This window comes from Polyodon spathula, chromosome 3 (assembly GCF_017654505.1).
Source record: "Polyodon spathula isolate WHYD16114869_AA chromosome 3, ASM1765450v1, whole genome shotgun sequence".
In the NCBI taxonomy this organism is placed as follows: Eukaryota; Metazoa; Chordata; class Actinopteri; order Acipenseriformes; family Polyodontidae; genus Polyodon; species Polyodon spathula.
Genome location: NC_054536.1, coordinates 57365644 through 57386492, shown reverse-complemented (window position 1 = coordinate 57386492; position 20849 = coordinate 57365644). Strand labels below are relative to the sequence as shown.

Below are 20849 nucleotides of genomic sequence, written 5' to 3'. Positions count from 1 at the left end.
ACTCCAGTATCAAGTGTGTTATTCTCTCAGTGAAAACAAAGACCTTGGTTGACTAATTCATGGATGACCTATTGTAGAATGAATCATGCATGAAGAATGCAATTGTTGCCTGTCCGTCATTTTCACACAAACTGTAACCAGGCAACGGGAGTGAGGAGCAATCTACGCTGGATAGATTTTTCAAGAGAAAGGACAAGTAATTACTGTATTCAGCATGTAAGAGTACATTCTTTCCTTTTTCATTTCTTTACTGTTTTCTTTTCAACACACCTGTAGCAGGACGATTGCCCTGAACAGGGGGAAATTAGTGTTGGTGTAATTTATATATGGAAACTGGTTTGTTTTGTGTTTTTTGGAGTTATGGTCGATTAAATGATTGTTTAAGATGGGAGCTCGATTGAGACTTGCTGCCTGTTAGGTTTGGTTGGAGAGGAAGGGCAGCAAGTGATTAGCTGTGCCAGTCCTCACAATCAGCAGGTGAGTGGGTCTCGAACGAGTATCCATCAGTGTCCGCTCTGCAGGAACTACAGCTACGTGACCCTCAAACTGCAACACTGTACTTGTGAAGGCAATGCCCAGCCAAGGCCGTATGAAGAAGCAGGAGTCGTCATAAATGTATATTTTATACACCTGTGCTTCATAATTTGAACTAATTGTTAAAACATATATTCTTGAATGCCTCAGTTTTTCAAAAACAATTTGGGCTTCTCCATATTACTATAAGGGTCTATTAACAGCCAAGCTGTTTTTCTGTGTGATAGGATTGTTTTATTTTTTTATCAATAAGCTGTTGTGTTGTTTAAAAAACAAACGAGTGTTCCGTGACAATGAAAAGAGCATTATATTAAAAAGGACAAAACCCTTATTCATTACAACTCACTGATCAAGAATTGCATTCATATTACTTGGTAGCCCCATTACTTATTTGAATAGGGTTTACTCCAACTCACTTCAATCAAATACACTTAACAAAAATATAAACGCAACATGTAAAGTGTTGGTCCCATGTTTCATGAGATGAAAGAAAAGATCCCAGAAATTTTTCATACGCACAAAAAGCTTACTTCTCTCAAATTTTGTGCACAAATTTGTTTACATCCCTGTTAGTAACCATTCTCCTTTGCCAAGATAATCCATCCACCTGACAGGTGTGGCATATCAAGAAGCTGATTAAACTGCATGATCATTACACAGGGGCATCTTGTGCTGGGGACAATAAAAGGCCACTCTAAAATGTGCAGTTTTGTCACTCAACACAATGCCACAGATGTCTCAAGTTTTGAGGAAGCATGCAATTGGCATGCTGACTGCAGGAATGTCCACCAGAGCTGTTGCCAGAGAATTGAATGTTCATTTCTCTACCATAAGCCGACTCCAACATCGTTTTAGAGAATTTCGCAGTACGTCCAACCGGCCTCACAACTGCAGACCAAGTGTAACCACGCCAGCTCAGGACCTCCACATCCAGCTTCTCCACCTGCGGGACAGTCTGAGACCAGCCACTCAGACAGCTGATGAAACTGTGGGTTTGCACAACTGAAGAATTTCTGCACAAGCTGTCAGAAACCGTCTCAGGGAAGCTCATCTGCATGCTCGTCGTCCTCACCAGGGTCTTGACCTGACTGCAGTTCGGTGTCGTAACCAATTTCAGTGGGCAAATGCTCACCTTCAATAGCCACTGGCACTCTGGAGAAGTGTGCTCTTCACAGATGTACTAGGCAGATGACAGACAGCGTGTATGGTGTCGTGTGGGAGAGTGGTTTACTGATGTCAACGTTGAGAACAGAGTGCCCCATGGTGGCGGTGGGGTTACGGTATGGGCAGGCAGAAGCTACGGACAATGAACAAAATTGCATTTTATCGATGGCAATTTAAATACACAGAGATACCGTGACGAGATCCTGAGGCCCATTGTCGTGTCATTCATCCGCCGCCATCACCTCATGTTTCTGCAGGATAATGCACAGCCCGATGTCGCAAGGATCTGTACACAATTCCTGGAAGCTGAAAATGTCCCAGTTCTTCCATGGCCTGCATACTCACCAGACATGTCACCCATTCAGCATGTTTGGGATGCTCTGGATCGATGTGTACGACAACGTGTTCCAGTTCCCGCCAATATCCAACAACTTCGCACAGCCATTGAAGAGGAGTGGGACAACATTCCACAGGCCACAATCAACAGCCTGATCCACTCTATGCGAAGGAGATGCGTCGCGCTGCATGAAGCAAATGGTGATCACACCAGATGCTGACTGGTTTTCTGATCCACGTAACTACCTTTTTTTTTTTTTTAAGGTATCTGTGACCAACAGATGCATATCTGTATTCCCAGTCATGTGAAATCCATAGATTATGGCCTAATGAATTTATTTCAATTGAAATAATTTATTTCACTTCCTTACATGAACTGTAACTCGGTAAAATCTTTTAAATTGTTGCATGTTGCGTTTATATTTTTGTTCAGTGTAGGATTATTCTTCACCCTTTACATCTCTTGCTGCTGCATTAAGATTTGATTTATTACCAAGATCCATTTCTGAATGTTTTAGTTCAGAGATACATGGATTTCAAGGTTTAAAAGAAGAGTACTGTAAACTGCATATTGACAATACAGGATTTTAAAACTTCAAGTAGGTGGAAACAATCACTTGGAAACATTTCAAAACATGTATCTTTCTGACGAAATGACTATTGTTCATCAGGTATCACTATCAGTTCACTGCAGGTCATGCTTAAAAAGTTCTACCCAACCCTTTGTCATCCTAGTGGTACCTTCTAGTTCCAAACCCCAAGCCGGCTCTGGGTTTCTTTTGGCAGCAGCTTTTGTGATCGTTGTCCAGGTCTCGCCATCTCCTCCAGACATCTGAGTGGGAAGTTTCATAGCCATGTCATTCCACCCGCCTCCATTCATTGCAGGGGCTTCATTCCAGCTGGCTGACACTAACAAGAAAAAACAGCAAACTAACAGTTAACACTTTGCAGTCCTATGTCGGACCAGGTCTGACATAACAATTTTCCCTTTCCAGTCCAAAAAAAAATAGCCCCATCCACTACAGAGATAACACAGACATAACAAAGGAGGTACCTGCTTCTGCATACAGCACTCAAAGAATATCACTGACATTTGCAGAGCTTTTTGGAGATGTTATAGTAATAAAATGATGACTTGGATCGCATTATTGAGGAGTTTGGTGATAAAACGAGTGATCAGGAGAGGATTTCAGTATGCACGTCTAAAGAGGTATGAAAAATACAGCGAACAAGGGGTTGGGCTTGGCTATAGATACAGTACAGTGTCCTTTTGAAATTCAATGCCTTTTAAACCTGCTTTACTCTGAAAGAAATATTTTAAACAGCGTGTGTAAAATAAACAGCCTGTGTGAAAATAAATTGGCTACAAAGGGTAATAGTTCTAATGCAGGTGACTCAGCTTCATTAAAATTAATATTTTCGGGGTTCCCGAGTGGCACATCCAGCAAAGGCGCTCCATGTGGAGTGCAGGATGCGCCCTATAGCCTAGAGATCGCAGGGTCAAATCCAGGCTATGTCATTGCCAACCGTGAGCGGGGGTTCTCAGAGGGTGGCACACAATTGGCCGAGCACCACCCAGGTAGGGAGGGCTTAGGTCAGCAGGGCAACCCCTGTGGGTGATAAGGCACCTGCGGGTCTGCAGAGGAGCCATTCAGATCTGTGTTGTCCTCCAGCACTATAGGTCTGGTAGCTTCACTGTGGATCCGCAGTGCAAAAAAAGACAGCTTGGCAGGAAAACACTTCGGCGAACGCGTGTTTCCAACTCAGTTTTCCAAGTCACCGGGGCATTGCAGCTGTGAACCAGGATTAATAATAACACAATTGGGGAGAAAACTGGGGTGAAAAAATAAATGGCAACGGCTACATTTATAGAAAAAAAAAAAAAAAGATTCTGTGCAATACATCCGTTAATTTTACAATAGAACTGGAACAATGTTGCTTCTTCATATCAGGGTTACAGCAATATACAGGTTATACCAATATACTGCAATACACAAATTGTTATTTTTATTTTTTGTAAAATTACCACAACATTACAGGATAATGTTAGTTAACACTTGGAAACATTCCTTACTTGAAAGGCTTACAGTTGAGTCTAATTCTTGTCAGAAAAATAACCTGTGTGTGTCATGTGATGTGTAAAACACGCCCCAGGGGAGTGACGAGCGTGTGGTTTCACCCAAGGGCCTGCTGGGATACCAAGAAGTTATGTTTCTCATTAAATATTTTTACAAACCCAGTCAAACACTTTTCATTTTTAAAATGAGTTTTATAGCAATAGAAAGAGGTATGTGTATAAAATGGGAAAAAGTGACCATTGACCAGAATGATGAAAGCGGGGGCTGCAAGGTTTTTTTGTTTTAAGCTGCATTCACACTGGGTCCGTTTCAAACTGACTATCTGGATCGTTTTACTTACACCAACGTATCTCTATGCTTGCTATTGACACTAATTGCATTTCTTTGGATACGACCTAAAGTTTTTTTTTCCTTTTATTTGTCCTTTTTGTCAGAACCGAGTCTGTTTGTGTTCACAAAGCAGATTTCAAGCCAACTCAGTTTGTTTATATGGTGTGTGAACCAGATGTTTATAATATCCAGATTTTGATGTAAAAATACAATACATCCTATGGAGGAATTCACACTGGACGCATCGCATAAAACAGACAGCGTCAAAAAGACATTGTCCTATTTTTCTGTGCTCGTTGGGCACAAATTTGTCTCTTTAACCAATCACACTCAAGCTCTCGCCCCCTCATCTACATGACAACAAAACAGGAAGCCCCTACTGTACTTCATTAACACAGACAGGCTTAATAAAAACAAGTGATTTAAACCAGTAGCTATTGCCGAAATGAAGTTTCCTTAAAGATAATGGAAACAAACAGAGCTACAGTAAAGAAAACAAGAACACTCTATCAAGGATTTTTAACAGCAACACAAAATGAGATCCGACATCTTAAAAAAATACCTCCATCTGAATTAAATGAATACATGTATAAATATAATGTACATAATCTTTATGTATATTTTACATTATTTAATTTTAGGGCAGACAGCAAATACATAAATGTCCAGTCTTCAAAATGCTTATTACTGTATTTATTTGTGGAGAATGGATTGAGTATCGAGCCCTGTGTTTCAAACACAAACTGTATCTTTAAACTTAGTTGTATAAAGTTTCGTTTTTTTAAGATTAAGAACTTCAACTGGTTCTGTTCTGGATAAGGTGCTTTAGCGAACCACAAGTAAAAGTAATACATTGTTACTTGGTTTACTTATTTTGCAAGTCTTGACTCAGATGTAGTTAAAAACCAATGGAAGAGCTGGCGGGACCAGTTCTCCAAAAAAAAAAAAAAATAAAAAATAACTAAAAACAATGCAGAACTGCAAAATACACAAAAAGTGCACAAATTTGAAGCAACAACAATTATAGAACAAATCTAACTATGTATATGCTATTCACAGATGTATCTAATTATCCAGCATGTGATACTTTTCAAAGCAGACCCTATCTAATCACAGAACTATATGCGCTTACAGGAGCTCATCTCCACCCCATTCCACGCCTGGCTTGTCGTGATGTTTTCTTCATTTTCCTCCCGACTCGTCACTTTGAGAAATTAATTTCTTCTTCCGTGGATTCTTTGAAATCTTCATCTAAACTACTTTCATAATCACCGACGACTTCCTTCATTATCTCTGCAAGTTTTTCAGGCTGCCGTGTCTCTATGCTCACTCCACTTTGGTCTCCACTTCTCTGTTCAAATTCTTTCCCGATCAGAGACAATTGGGGAACACCCTCTGTCGGCTTTCTCCACTCAGAGCTGACACATGACCTGTTAAAAAAAGTTTTTTTTGCGATATCCGACATCAGACTGGAATGGGATTTTTGCAATGTCGGACCAGATCTGACAAAGGACAGCAACTGTACTTAATAATATTAAATGCAATCTGCAATCCTTAAAGTTAAAAACATTTTTTTTTCAGTTGAAAGTGCTGTCCGTAACTCAGAAAACACCACTTTTTTTTGTAAATGGTACTTATGAACATTTTTTGTTTGTTTGTTTTTTGCTTAAGTGCAATACACACAGGACGGCAAAGGAATAAAAAAAAAAGGGCTATCTACAGAAGAAAGATACGTAGTTTGCATGCGTTGTGCAGTAGTTCATTTAAACAAGGTTTTTATCTCTCTCTGTACTTGTCCGGTATGCATTGGCCCCTAAAAGGGAGGTGAATTTCGCGGTGACCCCTCAATTTCATACACCCCTACCTATAACACTGGTTCACTATGCTGGTGACAGTTTCCCTGCAGCTCCCTGGCCACTTGCAAATTACATTTTACGTTCCAAGCAGCTTAAGAGTAAAAGCTGAACAAACGCACTTTTAAACACACCACTTTTAAATACACGGAAAATGACCACATACTGTGACTTATTTTATTTCTACTGTTACCATCAATGTTACCAGAATGGCTGAGCACACAGGCAGGTGAATAATTATCCTCCCTCTACACTTGGTGGTAGTGGTGGTCAGTGGGTGCTGCTATGTGTTTACTGTTCCTTCAGAGTTTCATAAACCTTATTCATCTTGTGCCCTTTTGTATACCAATGATACTTTAAGACAGAACAGACAAACTCTGTACCCTATGGGTCATTCTTTGCCTGATGTGAAAATAAAAAAAATGACAATTAACCGTAAATGTAGTGTGAAAATGAATATATTTAATCTCTTACCCTGAGATATTATGGCCTCTCCTTTTCTTGGCTTCATACGAACAGGTTCCCCTAAGTAAAAAAGAATAAAAAAATAACTTAAATATTTAGCTGAAATTTGAACAAGTGCTTCTTCTGAAATATTGTTCATATGGTATAGAATTTCATGGAGAGCATTAAATCAAGTATTGCCCAAATCCAAATATAGGTTTTAATAGATAATAAATATAAATGGTGTGCAATATGGGTATGCTGGTTTATTTGCAGTGCACGTATATATGATAAAATTAAATTTTATCAGACCTTAGCCATCCAGTTTAAAAATTCCCCTCGAGAAGTAAAGTCTTGGCTAAACAAACACGTTCCCACATGTGAAAAGCACCCTACTTCGAACACCCTTCCAATAATGAGCATGGAGTGGGTCTTTTATATCTGCGGCTGGAGCCTTAATTACCTATTAAACAATGACCTTAAGGCTCCAGCCACATTTCTACAAGCTGGAAGCGGCAAGAAGTCCTCCCACGGCGGTGGAGGAGGGAGTGGCAGGTAATCTTCGGGCAGTGGTGGGAGCAGTAAGCAGTCTCCTCCTGGTGGTGGAAACGGCAGCAATGGCTCCTCTCCTTCTGGCACTGGAGATGGCAGCGGGGCCCCTCCCATAACTGCAGCCAGGTAGTTGAACACCATGGCTGCAACATCTGGGAGGGGCACTGGGTGGTGTTGCTGTTACCAAGCCTCCCAGTGCTCCCAATCTCGCGCAAACAGCAAGGGGGGGCATCCTCGATATCCCGCTCAGGCTCCATCGGGCAGTCCCAGATCCCCTTAGAGGAGAGTGGACCAGTCTGCCTCAAAGGACGCAGAAGCAGCTCCTGATCCTCTCCCTCGGATGATGGTGGTGGAGGTGAAACCAGCAGGTATTCTTCCCCCGTTAGTGCAACCTAAGGATTTCCCTTTCATGGGCTATGGATGCTCGGCCTCCCCCCTGTTGGGCTGTGGCCACACTGGCTCCTCATCCTCCTCCTCATACCCATAGGTTCCTTCTCCTTCCTCCGCACCTTTCCCCCCTTCTTGGGCTGTGGGCGCACCACCTACCCCCTTCTGGGTTTACGGTGTTCGGGCTCCAAACCACATGGGTGCAGGACATTCAGGCTCCTCCCTCTCCTGCCATGGAGGGGGTTCGTTGGGTGCTACGTGCCTGACCCTGCCAATGTCGAAGCACCATTCCTCACCTTCAAGGCAGGTGAGGCAGACATCCAGCATAGTAGAGATCAGGTGGGACTTGAGACCAGCCATGCTCTGCTGTTAGTAGGCCTGCTGCTGCTTCTTCCCACCCCCCCCCCCCTCAAAAAAAAAAAAAAAAAAAAAAAAAAAACACAACACACACAAAGTAAAATTCACCCGCAGTATTCCTGGCCTAACGCTTGGAAGCGCTGTCATCCCACTGCTAACATCACATGTGAAAGGGTGGCTTTGCAGGGGTGACATCAGACCAGAAACACAGAATCACCTCCAGGAAGTAGCGGGTCAAAACTGAAAAACTATGGCATTCTGCACTTATTTTACACAAAAGGGCATGTTGGCCAAATAAACAGAACTAAAACAAGTATAGTGCTGGTTTTGAGCCAGCACGTAAAGCAATTGTTTACTTTGAATTTGCTTTTACCTCCTAACTCGTTCTCCACTCCCTTCCAATAATAAGCTTGGAGTGGGTCTTTTACAGTGCTTATAGTAAGTATTCAGCCCCCTTGGACATTTGCAGTTTGTTGTGTTACAACATGAAATCTTGATGCATTTAAAAACTGGATTTTTTTTCCTTTGGATTTACACAACCTACTTAACATTTTGAAGAGGCAAGAGAATTTTTTATTGTGTAAAAATAAAAAAACCTGAAATGTCTTGGTTAGATAAATATTCACCACCCAAAGTCAATACTTGGTAGAACCACCTTTGGCAGCAATTACAGCTTTTGGGGGTAAGTCTCTACCAGGTTTACACATCTGGATTGTGCAATATTCACCCATTTTTCTTGGCAAAATTGCTCAAGCTCTGTCAAGTTGGATGGGGATCGTTGGTGGACCGCAATCTTCAAGTCTTGCCAAAGATTCTAAATCGGATGCAAGTCCAGGCTTTGACTAGGCCACTCTAGGACATTCACTTTCTGGTTTTTAAGCCACTCCAGGGTCGCTTTGGCTGTGTGCTTGGAGTCATTGTCCTGCTGAAAGATGACTCTCGGTCCCAGTCTTTTGCAGACTGAAGCAGGTTTTCCTTAAGAACTTGCCTGTATTTAGCTCCATCCATTTTGCCCTCTACCTTGACAAGCTTCCCAGTCCCCGATGATGAAAAGCACCCTCACAGCATGATGCTGCCACCACCATGCTTCAGACGGGATGGTGTTCTCAGGATGATGTGCGGTGTTGGGTTTCCACCACACAACGCTTTGCATTTAAACCAAATATTCAGTCACAGAATCTTTTGCCACATCTTTTCAGAGTCTGCCACATGCCTTTTTGCAAGTTCCGGGATTTTACATGGGCTTTTTTCAGAAATTACTTCCTTTTTGCCACTCTTCCATATAGGCCAGATTTGTGGAGTACCTCAGCTACTGTTGACACATGGACAGTTTCTCCCATCTCAGCCATGGAACGCTGTAGGTCTTTCAGAGTTGTCATTAGCCTCTTGGTGGCTTCTCTGACCAATGCCCTTCTTGCCTGGCTGCTCAGTTTGGTAGGAGAGCATTTCACTTCTTAATGGCCGACTTGACTGTGCTCCAAGGGATAGTCAATGCCTTTGAAATCTTTTTATACCCCTCCCCTGATCTGTGCTTTTCCACAACTTTATCCCGGAGTTGTTTTGAAAGCTCCTTGTCTTCACGGTAATATCTTTGCTTTCAATGTACCACCCAGCTGTGGGACCTTACAGAGACAGGTGTTTTTAATCTAAAATTATATGAACCACTTATTGCACACAGATGCACACTCCATTTAACTTATTGTGTGAATTCTGAAGGCAACTGGTTGCACCTGAGCTTATTTAGGAGTGTCATAGCAAAGGGAGTGAATACTTATCTAATGAAGACTTTTCAGGTTTTTATTTTTAATTGATTTGTTTTTTCACACATTGTGTTGAGCAGGTTGTGTAAATCAAAAGAAAAAAAAATCCCATTTAAAATGCATCAAGATTACAGCTTGTAACACAAACTGAAAACATCCAAGGGGGGTGAATACTTCCTATAGGCACTGTATATCTGTGGCTCGAGCCTTAATGACCTATTAAACAATGACCTTATTAAGGCTCCAGCCACATTCCCAAGAGCTTTACTGGGATGAGGATTCAACCCCATCCACACCAGCGACACTTTATGGGGACCAGCTTTTGTGCCAGTCTCAAATAGTAAACTACAATAACGGACAGCTTTCGTCCGTCCGCACAAAACACATACATACCAACAATAATAATACAATACAAAGTCATATTTACATAAATTATATATACAAATAAATCATAAAAACAGCACACAATACACAGGGCCATGGCTTCTCGTCACACCACAATAATTCACGTGAGACCTGGGTATGCTTCTAGTACACAGGTAATGGTATTTATAGAAACCATGTACATCATATGGAACTGTTCCATTCCCCAAAAGCATGCCAAGAAATGTCCTAGACAACACTCAATTTGTGTTGTGCAAGAACAGTTACACTGCTGAAGTGTGGATCTATTGATCAAATAGCTGCGTCACAATAAAATAACCCTCTTACCTTTGATCTTCCAAAGACCAACTGGAACTGGGGTAAGTGATGTGGGGTGTTCTGCAGCAACAACTGCTTGTGTTTCAGGAAGACTGGAATCCTCAGCCACTTTGTCTCTCCTTCGCTGCTGCTTCTTCTCCCGGTTACTGATCTTAGTTTCCCATGCACCTAGTCAAACAAAGATTAAGAATGTACAAACAGGCATGTCTGGCAAACCTGAAACATCTGGGAGAGTACAATGGTTCCTCTTTCAGCACTGCTTGATAACCGATTCCTGACTATAAACTACATCATTGGCAAAATAAGAACCTGTTCTAATTTCTTGACTTGCACATGCAGGAATATCATCAACATCACCCTGCTATCAAAATGACACAACTTGTTTATTATTAAAACCCGCAATACTGTATAAAACATTATTTTGATTTTGTAGAATATACTATTCAAACTAGATAGAATATACTTATTCCATACCATCCTCAGGTTCTTTTCCACCAGAAGAGATATGCAGTGCTTGTTTTACTCCTGCTTTTATCTTCTTGGATTTCTTGGTTTGCTACCAAAGATTAAGAACAGATAGAGTATATCAAGAATTAGACTGATTGGGGGGGGGGGGGGGGGGGGGGGGGGGGGGGTAAGGTGATTTTAAAGAATTTGACCCACACCCAGAAGGCAACAAGTATGCATTGTAGGAAAACAAAAAAAACAAACAAAAAAAAATAAAAAACATATGCTGCCTGTTATGATCACCACATAAACGTCTACAAAATTCAAAAACACTTTGCAATTTGATACATACATTCACTCCAGACTCACTAAGGGCATGTCAAGCATGAAAACTTGACTTGCAATCTTGAAAATATTTTTACCACCAAAGTCCTTGTAGGACATAATTTGCCAGTGTGTAAAACAATAAAACTGGTAAAATAAAATGGCACAACAAATCTAACCTGCTATCAGCTAAAGGGAATCACCAATGGATTTATGACAGCTTTGCAAAATCAAGAAGCCAAGAATGGCTGCATCTGCAGGTTGAGATCACAACCTGACAGGAGCAGCTGTAGCTTCCAACTCAAGGCCCTCTTGATGTCCGCAAACTAGAAAGTTAATAGCAAATGATAATATAATAATCACAGTGCGATCCTGATAAATCTTGCAGATAGGCTCCCTACTAAAAATAAAGAAATTAAACAAACCAGTACATGGATGAGGGCTGCAGGGGAAACAAATTATGATAGAAGTCTGACTAAGGGCTAGCTGAGTAGTACCAGTGTTTGAAAATTATATTGCCCGACCTGCCCGGGAGTATTATCTCCGACATCACTTCCAGCCAGCATCTCATCTGTTCTAACATTGTGTCCCCGTGTATCTGCGCGAACAGCAGAAAATGCGACGCCCGAGTGTTTTGAGCTGCTATTGGTTAAGCTATTCTGCTGTCGGAGTGACAACGGATTACATTTGCAATGAATTACTTAAACTGCGGGGAAAATAACAAAGAGCGTTTAATCAGATTAAGCAAATTTTTGAGCATTCTTTAAAGTAATGTTATTTTGTGTCATTGAGTACACCAAACATATATATATATATTATATATATATAATGTCCCTATTTCAGAAAGCTATCTTTTTTCATTAAAAAGTTGTTTGTTGAAATTAATGTTCAGCTTTCATATTTTGTTGTGTACTACTCATTTAATCAAACCAAGCAGTGTAAGTTGCTTGCATCGTTCATGACGTTTTTCAAATCAAATAAGCTTAGTTGTGTATAAAAAAAAAAAACAATAGGAGTTGCAGCCAGTGTCATCTTACTTAATGGCACTCAAGCTGAAATCATAATTTAAAAGTAGGCTACAAATGTGGCAGCAGACTGTCTCTCTTTAGCATGAACTTGAACCAAACTTCAAGAACTTGAAGACTTGATACAACTGTGCTGAGAATTTAAAAAAAGTATTTTATGTGATTTTTAACTAGAGGTACTGGGAATACCCAGCACAAATTAAGTACTGGATGTATGGTTATTTCATGAAAAAATGGCAACTAAGAGGAACAGTGGAACATAGGATGTTTGTGACTGTTGGCACTAGACACACTTGACTGACACACAGCAGGACATGCAGTCCTGAACTCCTATCTGTGTGGAATCACCAGCAGCAGAGAAGTGGTTTTCAGTTTCACACTTGGTCCTGTAAAATTGTGTTGGGCATGTAAAATTTAGAACAAAAACAAACCTTCTCAACTTTCATTTCTGATTGTTTCAAAATCTCACTGGTAGTTTTTACATCATCTTCTTGCTGTTCAAATATTGTGCATCCATTTTGAGGTTTCTGTGGGTGGAAATAATCATCATTAGGATAAACTAATTGATCAATGAGGTCGCTTTAGGGTAAATACTGTGCTATAATTATACAATAAAAGGCTAGCTAGTTATTTTATAGGTATTCAAGTCAATATCTTATTTTTCTTGGTATTGTTTTGTTGACGTTTATCTAACCAGCGTGCGTATGTGTGTGTGCATGCATGCATGCGCGCATATATATATATATATATATATATATATATATATATATATATATATATATATATACTAGCTGCATTTGTTAATAACAGTAATAATAATAATAACAATAATAATAATAATATCACGAAAACATTTTCATTTTTTGTTCTAACTACGTTTTGTGAATCCAAAGCGACACGTATAATTTTTTTTTAAATTACAGTAGTGACGTGGTATATACCTGCACAATCATCTGCACTCTAGTTCGACCGCCTGTTCCATCGCAATATAAAAAAACAAAAAATACTGTCATTTATTTTGCACTTTGTATAACAAATAAACATAACTTAAATTTCACTAAAAGAAACATGACTGTCGTCTGGAATAAAACCATCTCCTGTGTCCTACCGCAACGAGATGGCATACCGCGACCTATTACATATTTAGCTAAATGTAGTGGTTTGTTAAAACACAGCATGCACAAGCAAATCATCAAAACCCCACGTAACTTCTTAACTGTGTCGGGGTGGCAAATATCGATATGCTGTTTCTCGTTCAAGCGATGTGTTACTTGGTGTCGTAAAAAATGAATCGAACTAGTCAGTCTTACCTTTTCAACAGTTTTTTTCTTGTTCTTTTTCTTTTGCTCTTCTCCTTTTCCACTCTTGGTTGTCGATGTTTTTGTGGCTTGGCTCCCAGTGTCGCTGGCTCTGGCCCCCCGCTTTCTCCCAGCGCAAAGCCCAACGCAGGCCGCGGCCCACACGACCACGATCACCAGCAACCCGATGAAGGCCGTCAGCAACAGAACCCAGGACGGGTACTGTTCGGGCTTCAGCCCCAGGTCCACCCCGAGTTTGGAGTGCAGCAGGTCCAGACCAGTGGACAACAGCTCTCGTAGACGGCTAGATATCACATCGGCATGCTGAGCCGCTATATCCTGCCACCTCGCTTCCATTTTAACACTGAAACCGATAGACACGGAGGGAAGGAGAGATAAATGTACAACAAAAGGGGAGGGGGGTCAATTTGACAACATACTCGTCAGAAAAAACAAAACACGGCTATTAGTGATATTCGACACAGACTGTAACAATAGATTAAACAAATAGAAACCAATCTTTTTTTTTGTTTGTTTTTGTCGGGCTTGTTCAACGCGTTCCTTTCCTCCTTTCAAAATGTTTGTCTGACAGACGCTGAAGCGAAAGCTGTCCTATGTTGGCTTCAGCGCTAGGTTTGCTAAACGAGGAATGTGTGAATGAAACCACCCGAGAGGCTGCTTAACTCTCGTCCACAGACCAGTGCAACGTCATCACTAAAATGGATGGGATCTGAAAGGGGATTTTGGGAAGGCTGCTGATGGAAACGCGAGAGCGAGAGAGATACAGACACAGAGGACTAGACAGAAATACATATCTGGGAGCTGCAGGCAGTGTTGCCAACTTAGCGATTTTGTCGCTAGATCCAGCGACTTTTGGGTTTCCCTAGCGACAAAAACATGTTAAAGCGATTATACGACTTGTCACACGCAGCCCAATACACCACGCTGCTCCCGTGGCGTTCTTCACGCAGTCCAGATTTCCAGTCCACACGTAATCGCACAGATGCGCGTTCATCGAGGGCTGCTGCGTGACGTCACTCAATTCCACCTGCAGAAATCTGTGCACATCCTGCACAGACCAACTCAGCTTTGAAAAGTTGCCGCGGAGCTGGTTGCGGCTGTGAACCAAAGAGATCACGAGTGACCTGCTAATCGTAATGTAAATAACTACTACAACTGCTGCCCCTTGTTAGCGGAAGCGAACGACATCAGTTATTCAAAAAAAATGTAATGCACTAAATCAGTGATACGTGATGTATAATGTTACAATAAAATCAATTACATCAGACTAACTCTGCATAGATTATCTGTATAAATAATGCAGACAAATATAAATTTGACGTTTAAAAATGATTAACCATCATTAATACATTTAATATTGTTTGGTATTTACTCTCGTTAAGCGATTCCAAGAGGAATGGTAAATTGTCTAGCGACATTTCTGGCAACTTTAGAATGTCTAAATAGCGACATCTAGCGACTTTGTGTGGTTTCTCTAGCGACTTCCTGCTTTGTGGATTTGGCAACACTGGCTACAGGCTGTCTGAACAAACTTCAAACGTTAGGTTATTACCATAACCCCGGTTCCCTGAAAGAGAATGACAACCATTACCGAATGGGAAGAGCCTCTCTGACCGTCAATCTCTGAGCAAATATACAAAAGCTGCCCTATCAGGGCCCTGCTGTGAGGGGGAAGTCCAGCCCACCTCCTACTGAAGAGTGACATCCTCACAGTAGTCAGCTGGGGACACGACCTCGAAGGGTAATGGTTGTCATTCTCTTTCATGGAACCAGGGTTATGGTAATAACCTAATGTTCCCTTTCAGTTCGAATGACAACCATTACCGAATGGGAAAGCTGTACCAAAGCTGTCGTGGCTCCAGATTACCGACAGTACAGCCCCACGGCAATAGCAACAGAGCCCACATGACGCCTAAGGGCATGCCGCCTGCAAAACTCTAGAGCCCAGAGATGGTCTCGTTCGGCTTGTCACATCAAGGCGGTAAAAACGCACAAATATCTGACTACCTGTCCATGTAGCAGCATTGCATAACTCATCTAAGGAGGCACCATGAAGGAAAGCCCACGAAGTTGCCTGGCCCCTGGTAGAATGCGCCGTAATGTCCCCTGGCAAGGGGGAGTCCGTCTGTTCATATACCAAGCGTATAGCATCTGCCACTCAGTGCGCTAGACGTTGCTTCGATAGGGCCTGACCTCTAGAGCGGGGGCCATAGCAGACAAGCAGCTGGTGGGACTGTCTCCAGCACGCCGTCCTATCCAAATAACAGCGCAGAACCCAAACTGGGTATAGCGTGTGTTCTCTACGGTCCTCCTCTGACTCGTGCGGGGGAGGTCTGAAAGTTTCCAAAATCACTGATTGCTTAATTTGGAATGAGGACATCACCTTTGGCAAAAAGGATGGATTTGTTCTTAATGTTATCCGCGAGTCGTTTCCAGTGAAAGCCATATATGTGTCATCAATGGACAGCGCATGAATCTCACTTACTTGTCTGGCAGATGTAATGGCTATTGGGGACCATACTTTTCATGGGAGGATGAAGCCTCCGAGCCCCTTTAAGAAATTGCACTGCCAGGAAATCTGGCCCAGGGGACACTGAGTCAATTTTGTCATGGCACACTGATATTGCTGCCAGGTATACCTTCAAAGTGGATCCTAATTTTCCTGCATCAAACAGGTGTTGTAAGAAGGTTAATATCATCTCAATCGGGCAAGTCACCGGATCGGGACCTTCGGCAAGGCAGCAGTCTTGGAAAACTTTCCATTTATATGAGTACTGGGCTCTAGTGCTCGGTGCCCTAGCAGACTATATTGTTTCTACTACTGCTTCTGGCAAACCTCGTCTGAATAGATGGCTCCGTTCAATGGCCAGAGTTGGAACTGGGCTGGGTTCTGGTGCCATAATAGCCTCTCCACTTGGCACAGGAGGTCCTTGCACAGCGGGAGCTGCCACGGCTGATCTGACAACATGTTGGAGAGGAGAGCAAACCAGGGGCATCTCGGCCATCTGGGTGCAACCAGCAGAACCTGTGCTCTTTCCACCCTGATCCTCTCTAGTGTCAGGGGTATTAATGGTAGCGGAGGGAACATATACAAGAGCCCCTGTGGCCAGGGGTGAGCTAGCGCTTCTACTCCCAGGGGGCCCCCATCTCTTTCCATGGAGAACCATAGGGGGCAATGAGTGGACTCGGCTGTGGCAAAGAGATCGAGTCGTGCAGGCTGAAACCACTCCAAAATCTGCTTCACCACTTGAAGATGCAGCCTCCACTCTGAGCTGTCTGTAGCTCCTCTGGACAGCAGGTCTGCTGCCTTGTTGTCCACACCGGGGAGGTGTACTGCCCTGATGGAAAGCAAGTTTCTATGTGTCCAGGACAGGAGTCTGTGCGCTGCATGGTGAAGGTCCGTTGAGCGCAGGTCGCCCTGATGATTTATGTAGGCTACCACTGTGGTGTTGTCTGTTTGAACCAGCACATGTTTGTGCGCTAATTGCTGGCGAAAATGTAACAATGCCAGGCTCACTGCTTGCAGCTCTTGTGCATTTATGTGTGCTTGCTGCCAGTGTCCCTTCCACTGACCTCTTATTCCTCTACCGTTCTAGACCACTCCCCAGTCCAGACTGGAGGCATCTGTAGTGATCACTTCCCTTCTTTGAGGGGATCCGAGGCGCAGATTCCTGGGACGGAGCCACCAATCCAGTGTCTTCCGGCATTGTCTGGACACTCGCACCAGCCGGTACCGATCTCGGACCGGGTGCACCTTGAGTGTATTCGAAGGCTTGAAGCGGGCGCATTCTCAGCAGACCTAGTGGAAGGATTCTCGAGGCGGCTGCCATCAGCCCCAACAACCTTTGATATAGTTTGACCTGTAGGAGAGCGTCCTCTCTGAATAGGGAGAGTGTGGTCTCCAATGATCGAATCCTGTCTTCTGACAGTGAGGCAAGCATGCTCACATAGTTCAGTTTAATCCCCAGGAACACTGTAGACTGAGACGGTATGAAGTTGCTCTTCTGTTGATGTATTGAAAGCCCCAACTTCACCTTGTTTTGTGTGTGCCTCTGTGCGTGCTTTTGACTGCACACAAATCAACCAGTCGTCCAGATAGTTTAGGATCTGAATACCCCGCAGCCTGAGTGGAGCCAGTGCTGCATCCATGCACTTTGAAAATGTGCGGGGCTCCAGTGAGAGGCCAAATGGCAGCACGCAGAATTCGTACGCGTTGCCTTGAAAGGCGAAGTGCAGATATTTTCTGTGCGCGGGACGGATCGGGACGTGAAAGTAGGCATCTTGCAGGTTGATCAATGTGAACCAGTTGCCTGGTTGGACAGACTGGAGGATACGCTGTGCTGTCAACATGTTGAACTTCCTCTGTTTGAGGACCGTGTTGAGGACCCTGAGGTCCATAATTGGTCTGAAACTGCCGTCCCTTTTGGGCACCAGGAAGTACCTGGAGTAAAAGCCACTGAGGGCATCGCTTGGACTTACCAAACGTACAGCGTTCTTCCTTCGAAGATTGGCGATCTCCTGTTGAAGGAGTATTGTCCTCGCTGGTTCGACGGTGGTAAGGAGCACACCCTTGAAGGGTGGCGGACCTATGCGGAATTGTAAAGCGTATCAGTGTCTCATTGTCGATAGCACCCAGGAGTCCTGGGTGCAGCCTTGCCATGGGTCGTTGCCATTGGTCAGTCCGGTTGTGGAGGGGTGTGGGTGGCAGCCTGGGTCCCTCTGGGGCGGTCTCCCTTGGGCTTGGGAGGGGATGGGTTTTTCTTAGTCCCTGGCATCGGTCTCCAGCCGGAGAACCGGTTACCCCTGGCAGGCGGTGGTCCCCTGCCGCAGGGTCTGCCTCTGCCTCTGCCTGCTTGTCTATTCTGGGGTGGAGGGTGATGTTCAGACCCTTTCACTCCGCCATGCTGCCCATGCCACCTTAGGTGCTGACGGTAAGTCGGAAGGCGCAAAAACTTGGAGGTGACTTCCGTGGCCTTGTGGGACCTCTCAAGGCTTACGTCAATGGTCACCCCAAAAGTTTGCCCCGGTGTAATGGGGGTGTCCATTAGTGCTGCCTTCTCGGTCTCCATGACCTTGGCTTGTGTCAGCCACAAATGTCGGCGGGCGGCCACCAGCGTCACCAGCGACCTCCCTGATGCGTGGCCTAACTCCTCTATTAGGTCGGTCATCGCTTTAGTCACCGCCTGGAGATCCCCCATGTCTGCCTGTGTAGCCCTCACCTGCAGCCTCTCTGCCAACTGATTCTGGCAGAGCATCAGTATGGCCATGGCATTTGCTGCTTGGGCCGACAGCGCTGCCAATGCGTAAGCTTTTTTGAGCATCGCATCTGTTGTTCTGCAAGGCTTGGATGGACAGGTTGGGTCTTTATCCGCCTTGGTGAAGGTGGAACCTTGCACCAAAACAATGACCGTGTCCCCGGTAGTCAAGAATATGCCTAGGCCCACTTCTTGGGCTCCTGCAATAAGAAGCGGAGACCCTGCTTTTCTGGAATCTGAGGGTGCAGACGCTGGGTTGCTTCAGGAGGAGCACACCAGTTCCAGGAAGTCCTGGCTTAGGGGGAGGGCATGCTGTGGGTGCACGTTCTGCTGGCGGAAGTGGTTCCCCTTTCCTTCCTGTTCTGCCGGCCAGGGAATATCTCTGGCTGCAGCTGCACGCTGCATTAGGGCCTGAAACTCTTCCCTCTGCAACACGTGTGGCAAGGGCGTTACAGAGCCTCCCACCGTGGCCTGCCCGATGGAGATGGCTTGGTCCGAGATGTCCGATCTGGATGCGAACAAGGATAGCTCGCCTGGGCTAGGGGATCTAGGCAGAATAGATGGGGAACGAGAGTGTCGGGGCTGGAGCTGTCCTGTGATAGGGGGAAGCCTACCCTGAGATTTCAATAGGGTCTCTACAGTCTCTGCCAGCTCCACAAAGCGCCTCTCAACCGAGCTTGGGTGCCTTCGAGGCGACTGTGACGGTGCAAATCTGCGCCTGCATGGAGAAGAGGAGCAGTGCCTGCGCGGCGACTGCCTGTCCCCTGGTAAGCGTCCTCTTGAGTGGTACCGCCTCAGCGTGACCATCTCACCTCCCTTGAGAGGTGTCTGCACCTCTGTACCGGTGGTGCTGTAGGGGAGGGTGACCCAGATGAGTGTTAGAGCTCCCTGGTCACTGTAGCATGGGGTGTCCTGGATGACTTCTGCAGAGGCTCTTGGACCACTGATCTCATTCTCCCCTGGTTGGAGGAGAGAGACTCTGCTGGGGATAGGGCCAATGCCGATGCCTTGGCCGCGTATTCTGGCCCTAGGCACCTGGTGCAGGATCGATGTTCGTCCTGCCTGGGCAGCTTAGCTGAGCACCAGTCACACTGGTGGAAGCCAGCTGAAGATCCAGTCGAACGCACTGACATGTTTGCAGTTGTTTTTTTTTTTTTAAACTGCTGTGCAGCCTACAGATGCGTTTTTTTTTTTTTTTTAAATGATCTGTCGGTGCTGAGATCAACGTTGAGGCTCACACTGTCGGCGCCGAGGTCCGAGGTCGACGTCGAGATGCTCGCGGTCGGTGCCGAGTGGGCGGAGCTGAGTCGATCGGCGCTGAATACGATGCCGACGTGTACCGTGGTCGGAGCCGGGCTGTAGATGGCCTCAAAGCTATTCCCAGGTGCCGAATAAATCGGAGCTGGAAACGGCGCCGAGAAAAATGCTGTCAATGCCGAGACAGTCGGCGCCGAGTGGACCTGTTCCAAGGTCGGTGCCGATAGTAGGCATGGACGGGGCCAAGCTGTAGGCGGTGCCGAAGATGTTTACTCCATTGCCGAGTCAATTGGGACCGGGTAGGCGCTATTTTCTCAACCTCGCGATTGGCGGGAAAAACCGCTGTCGATGCCGGGATATGCAGCCGATTCAATTGCCGTGGTCACCGAGGGCAAGCGCAGCAGTGCTTGGAAAGCCAGAGGATTGAGAGGGGCCCTAGGCAAAAGCTGTTTTTTTTTGGTCACTGTGGCCGATTAAATCGGCGTAGAGGACGACGCCGCAAGCCCGTGGGGTCTCCTTACAGCACCACAACAGCTCTCACACGGTATAACCTCTACTCGAGGCCTTGTGTAGTGGAAAGAGCAATGGCAGCTCGCTAATCTCTTCAGAGGGGTCGAAACCAGCTCTAGCCAGAAAACTTATGCGAGAATAAAGCAAGGGCACTCTTTTAGACATGCTTTAGCGTGATTTTTACTATAAATTAATCTTTAATTTGCTGGTAAATC

At 44.5% G+C, this 20849-nt stretch overlaps 1 protein-coding gene across 3 annotated transcripts in view; it reads right to left on the bottom strand.

The window, feature by feature from the left end:
* Window positions 1-14553, bottom strand: part of LOC121313228 (protein LYRIC-like) — a 52620-nt gene extending 38067 nt beyond the window's left edge. For 2 of the 3 annotated variants that reach the window (XM_041245557.1, XM_041245555.1), the window contains exons 1-6: window positions 13604-14550; window positions 12725-12820; window positions 10972-11053; window positions 10507-10665; window positions 6770-6820; window positions 2776-2943 (exon numbers count right to left, since the gene is read on the bottom strand). In XM_041245557.1, the coding sequence (XP_041101491.1) occupies window positions 2776-2943; window positions 6770-6820; window positions 10507-10665; window positions 10972-11053; window positions 12725-12820; window positions 13604-13948 (901 nt within the window). In that variant the 5' untranslated portion in view covers window positions 13949-14550. Of the gene's footprint in view, window positions 1-2775; window positions 2944-6769; window positions 6821-10506; window positions 10666-10971; window positions 11054-12724; window positions 12821-13603 lie in introns of all 3 variants that reach the window. The other variant, XM_041245556.1, reaches the window with a different exon arrangement.
* Window positions 14554-20849: the final 6296 nt, after the last annotated feature.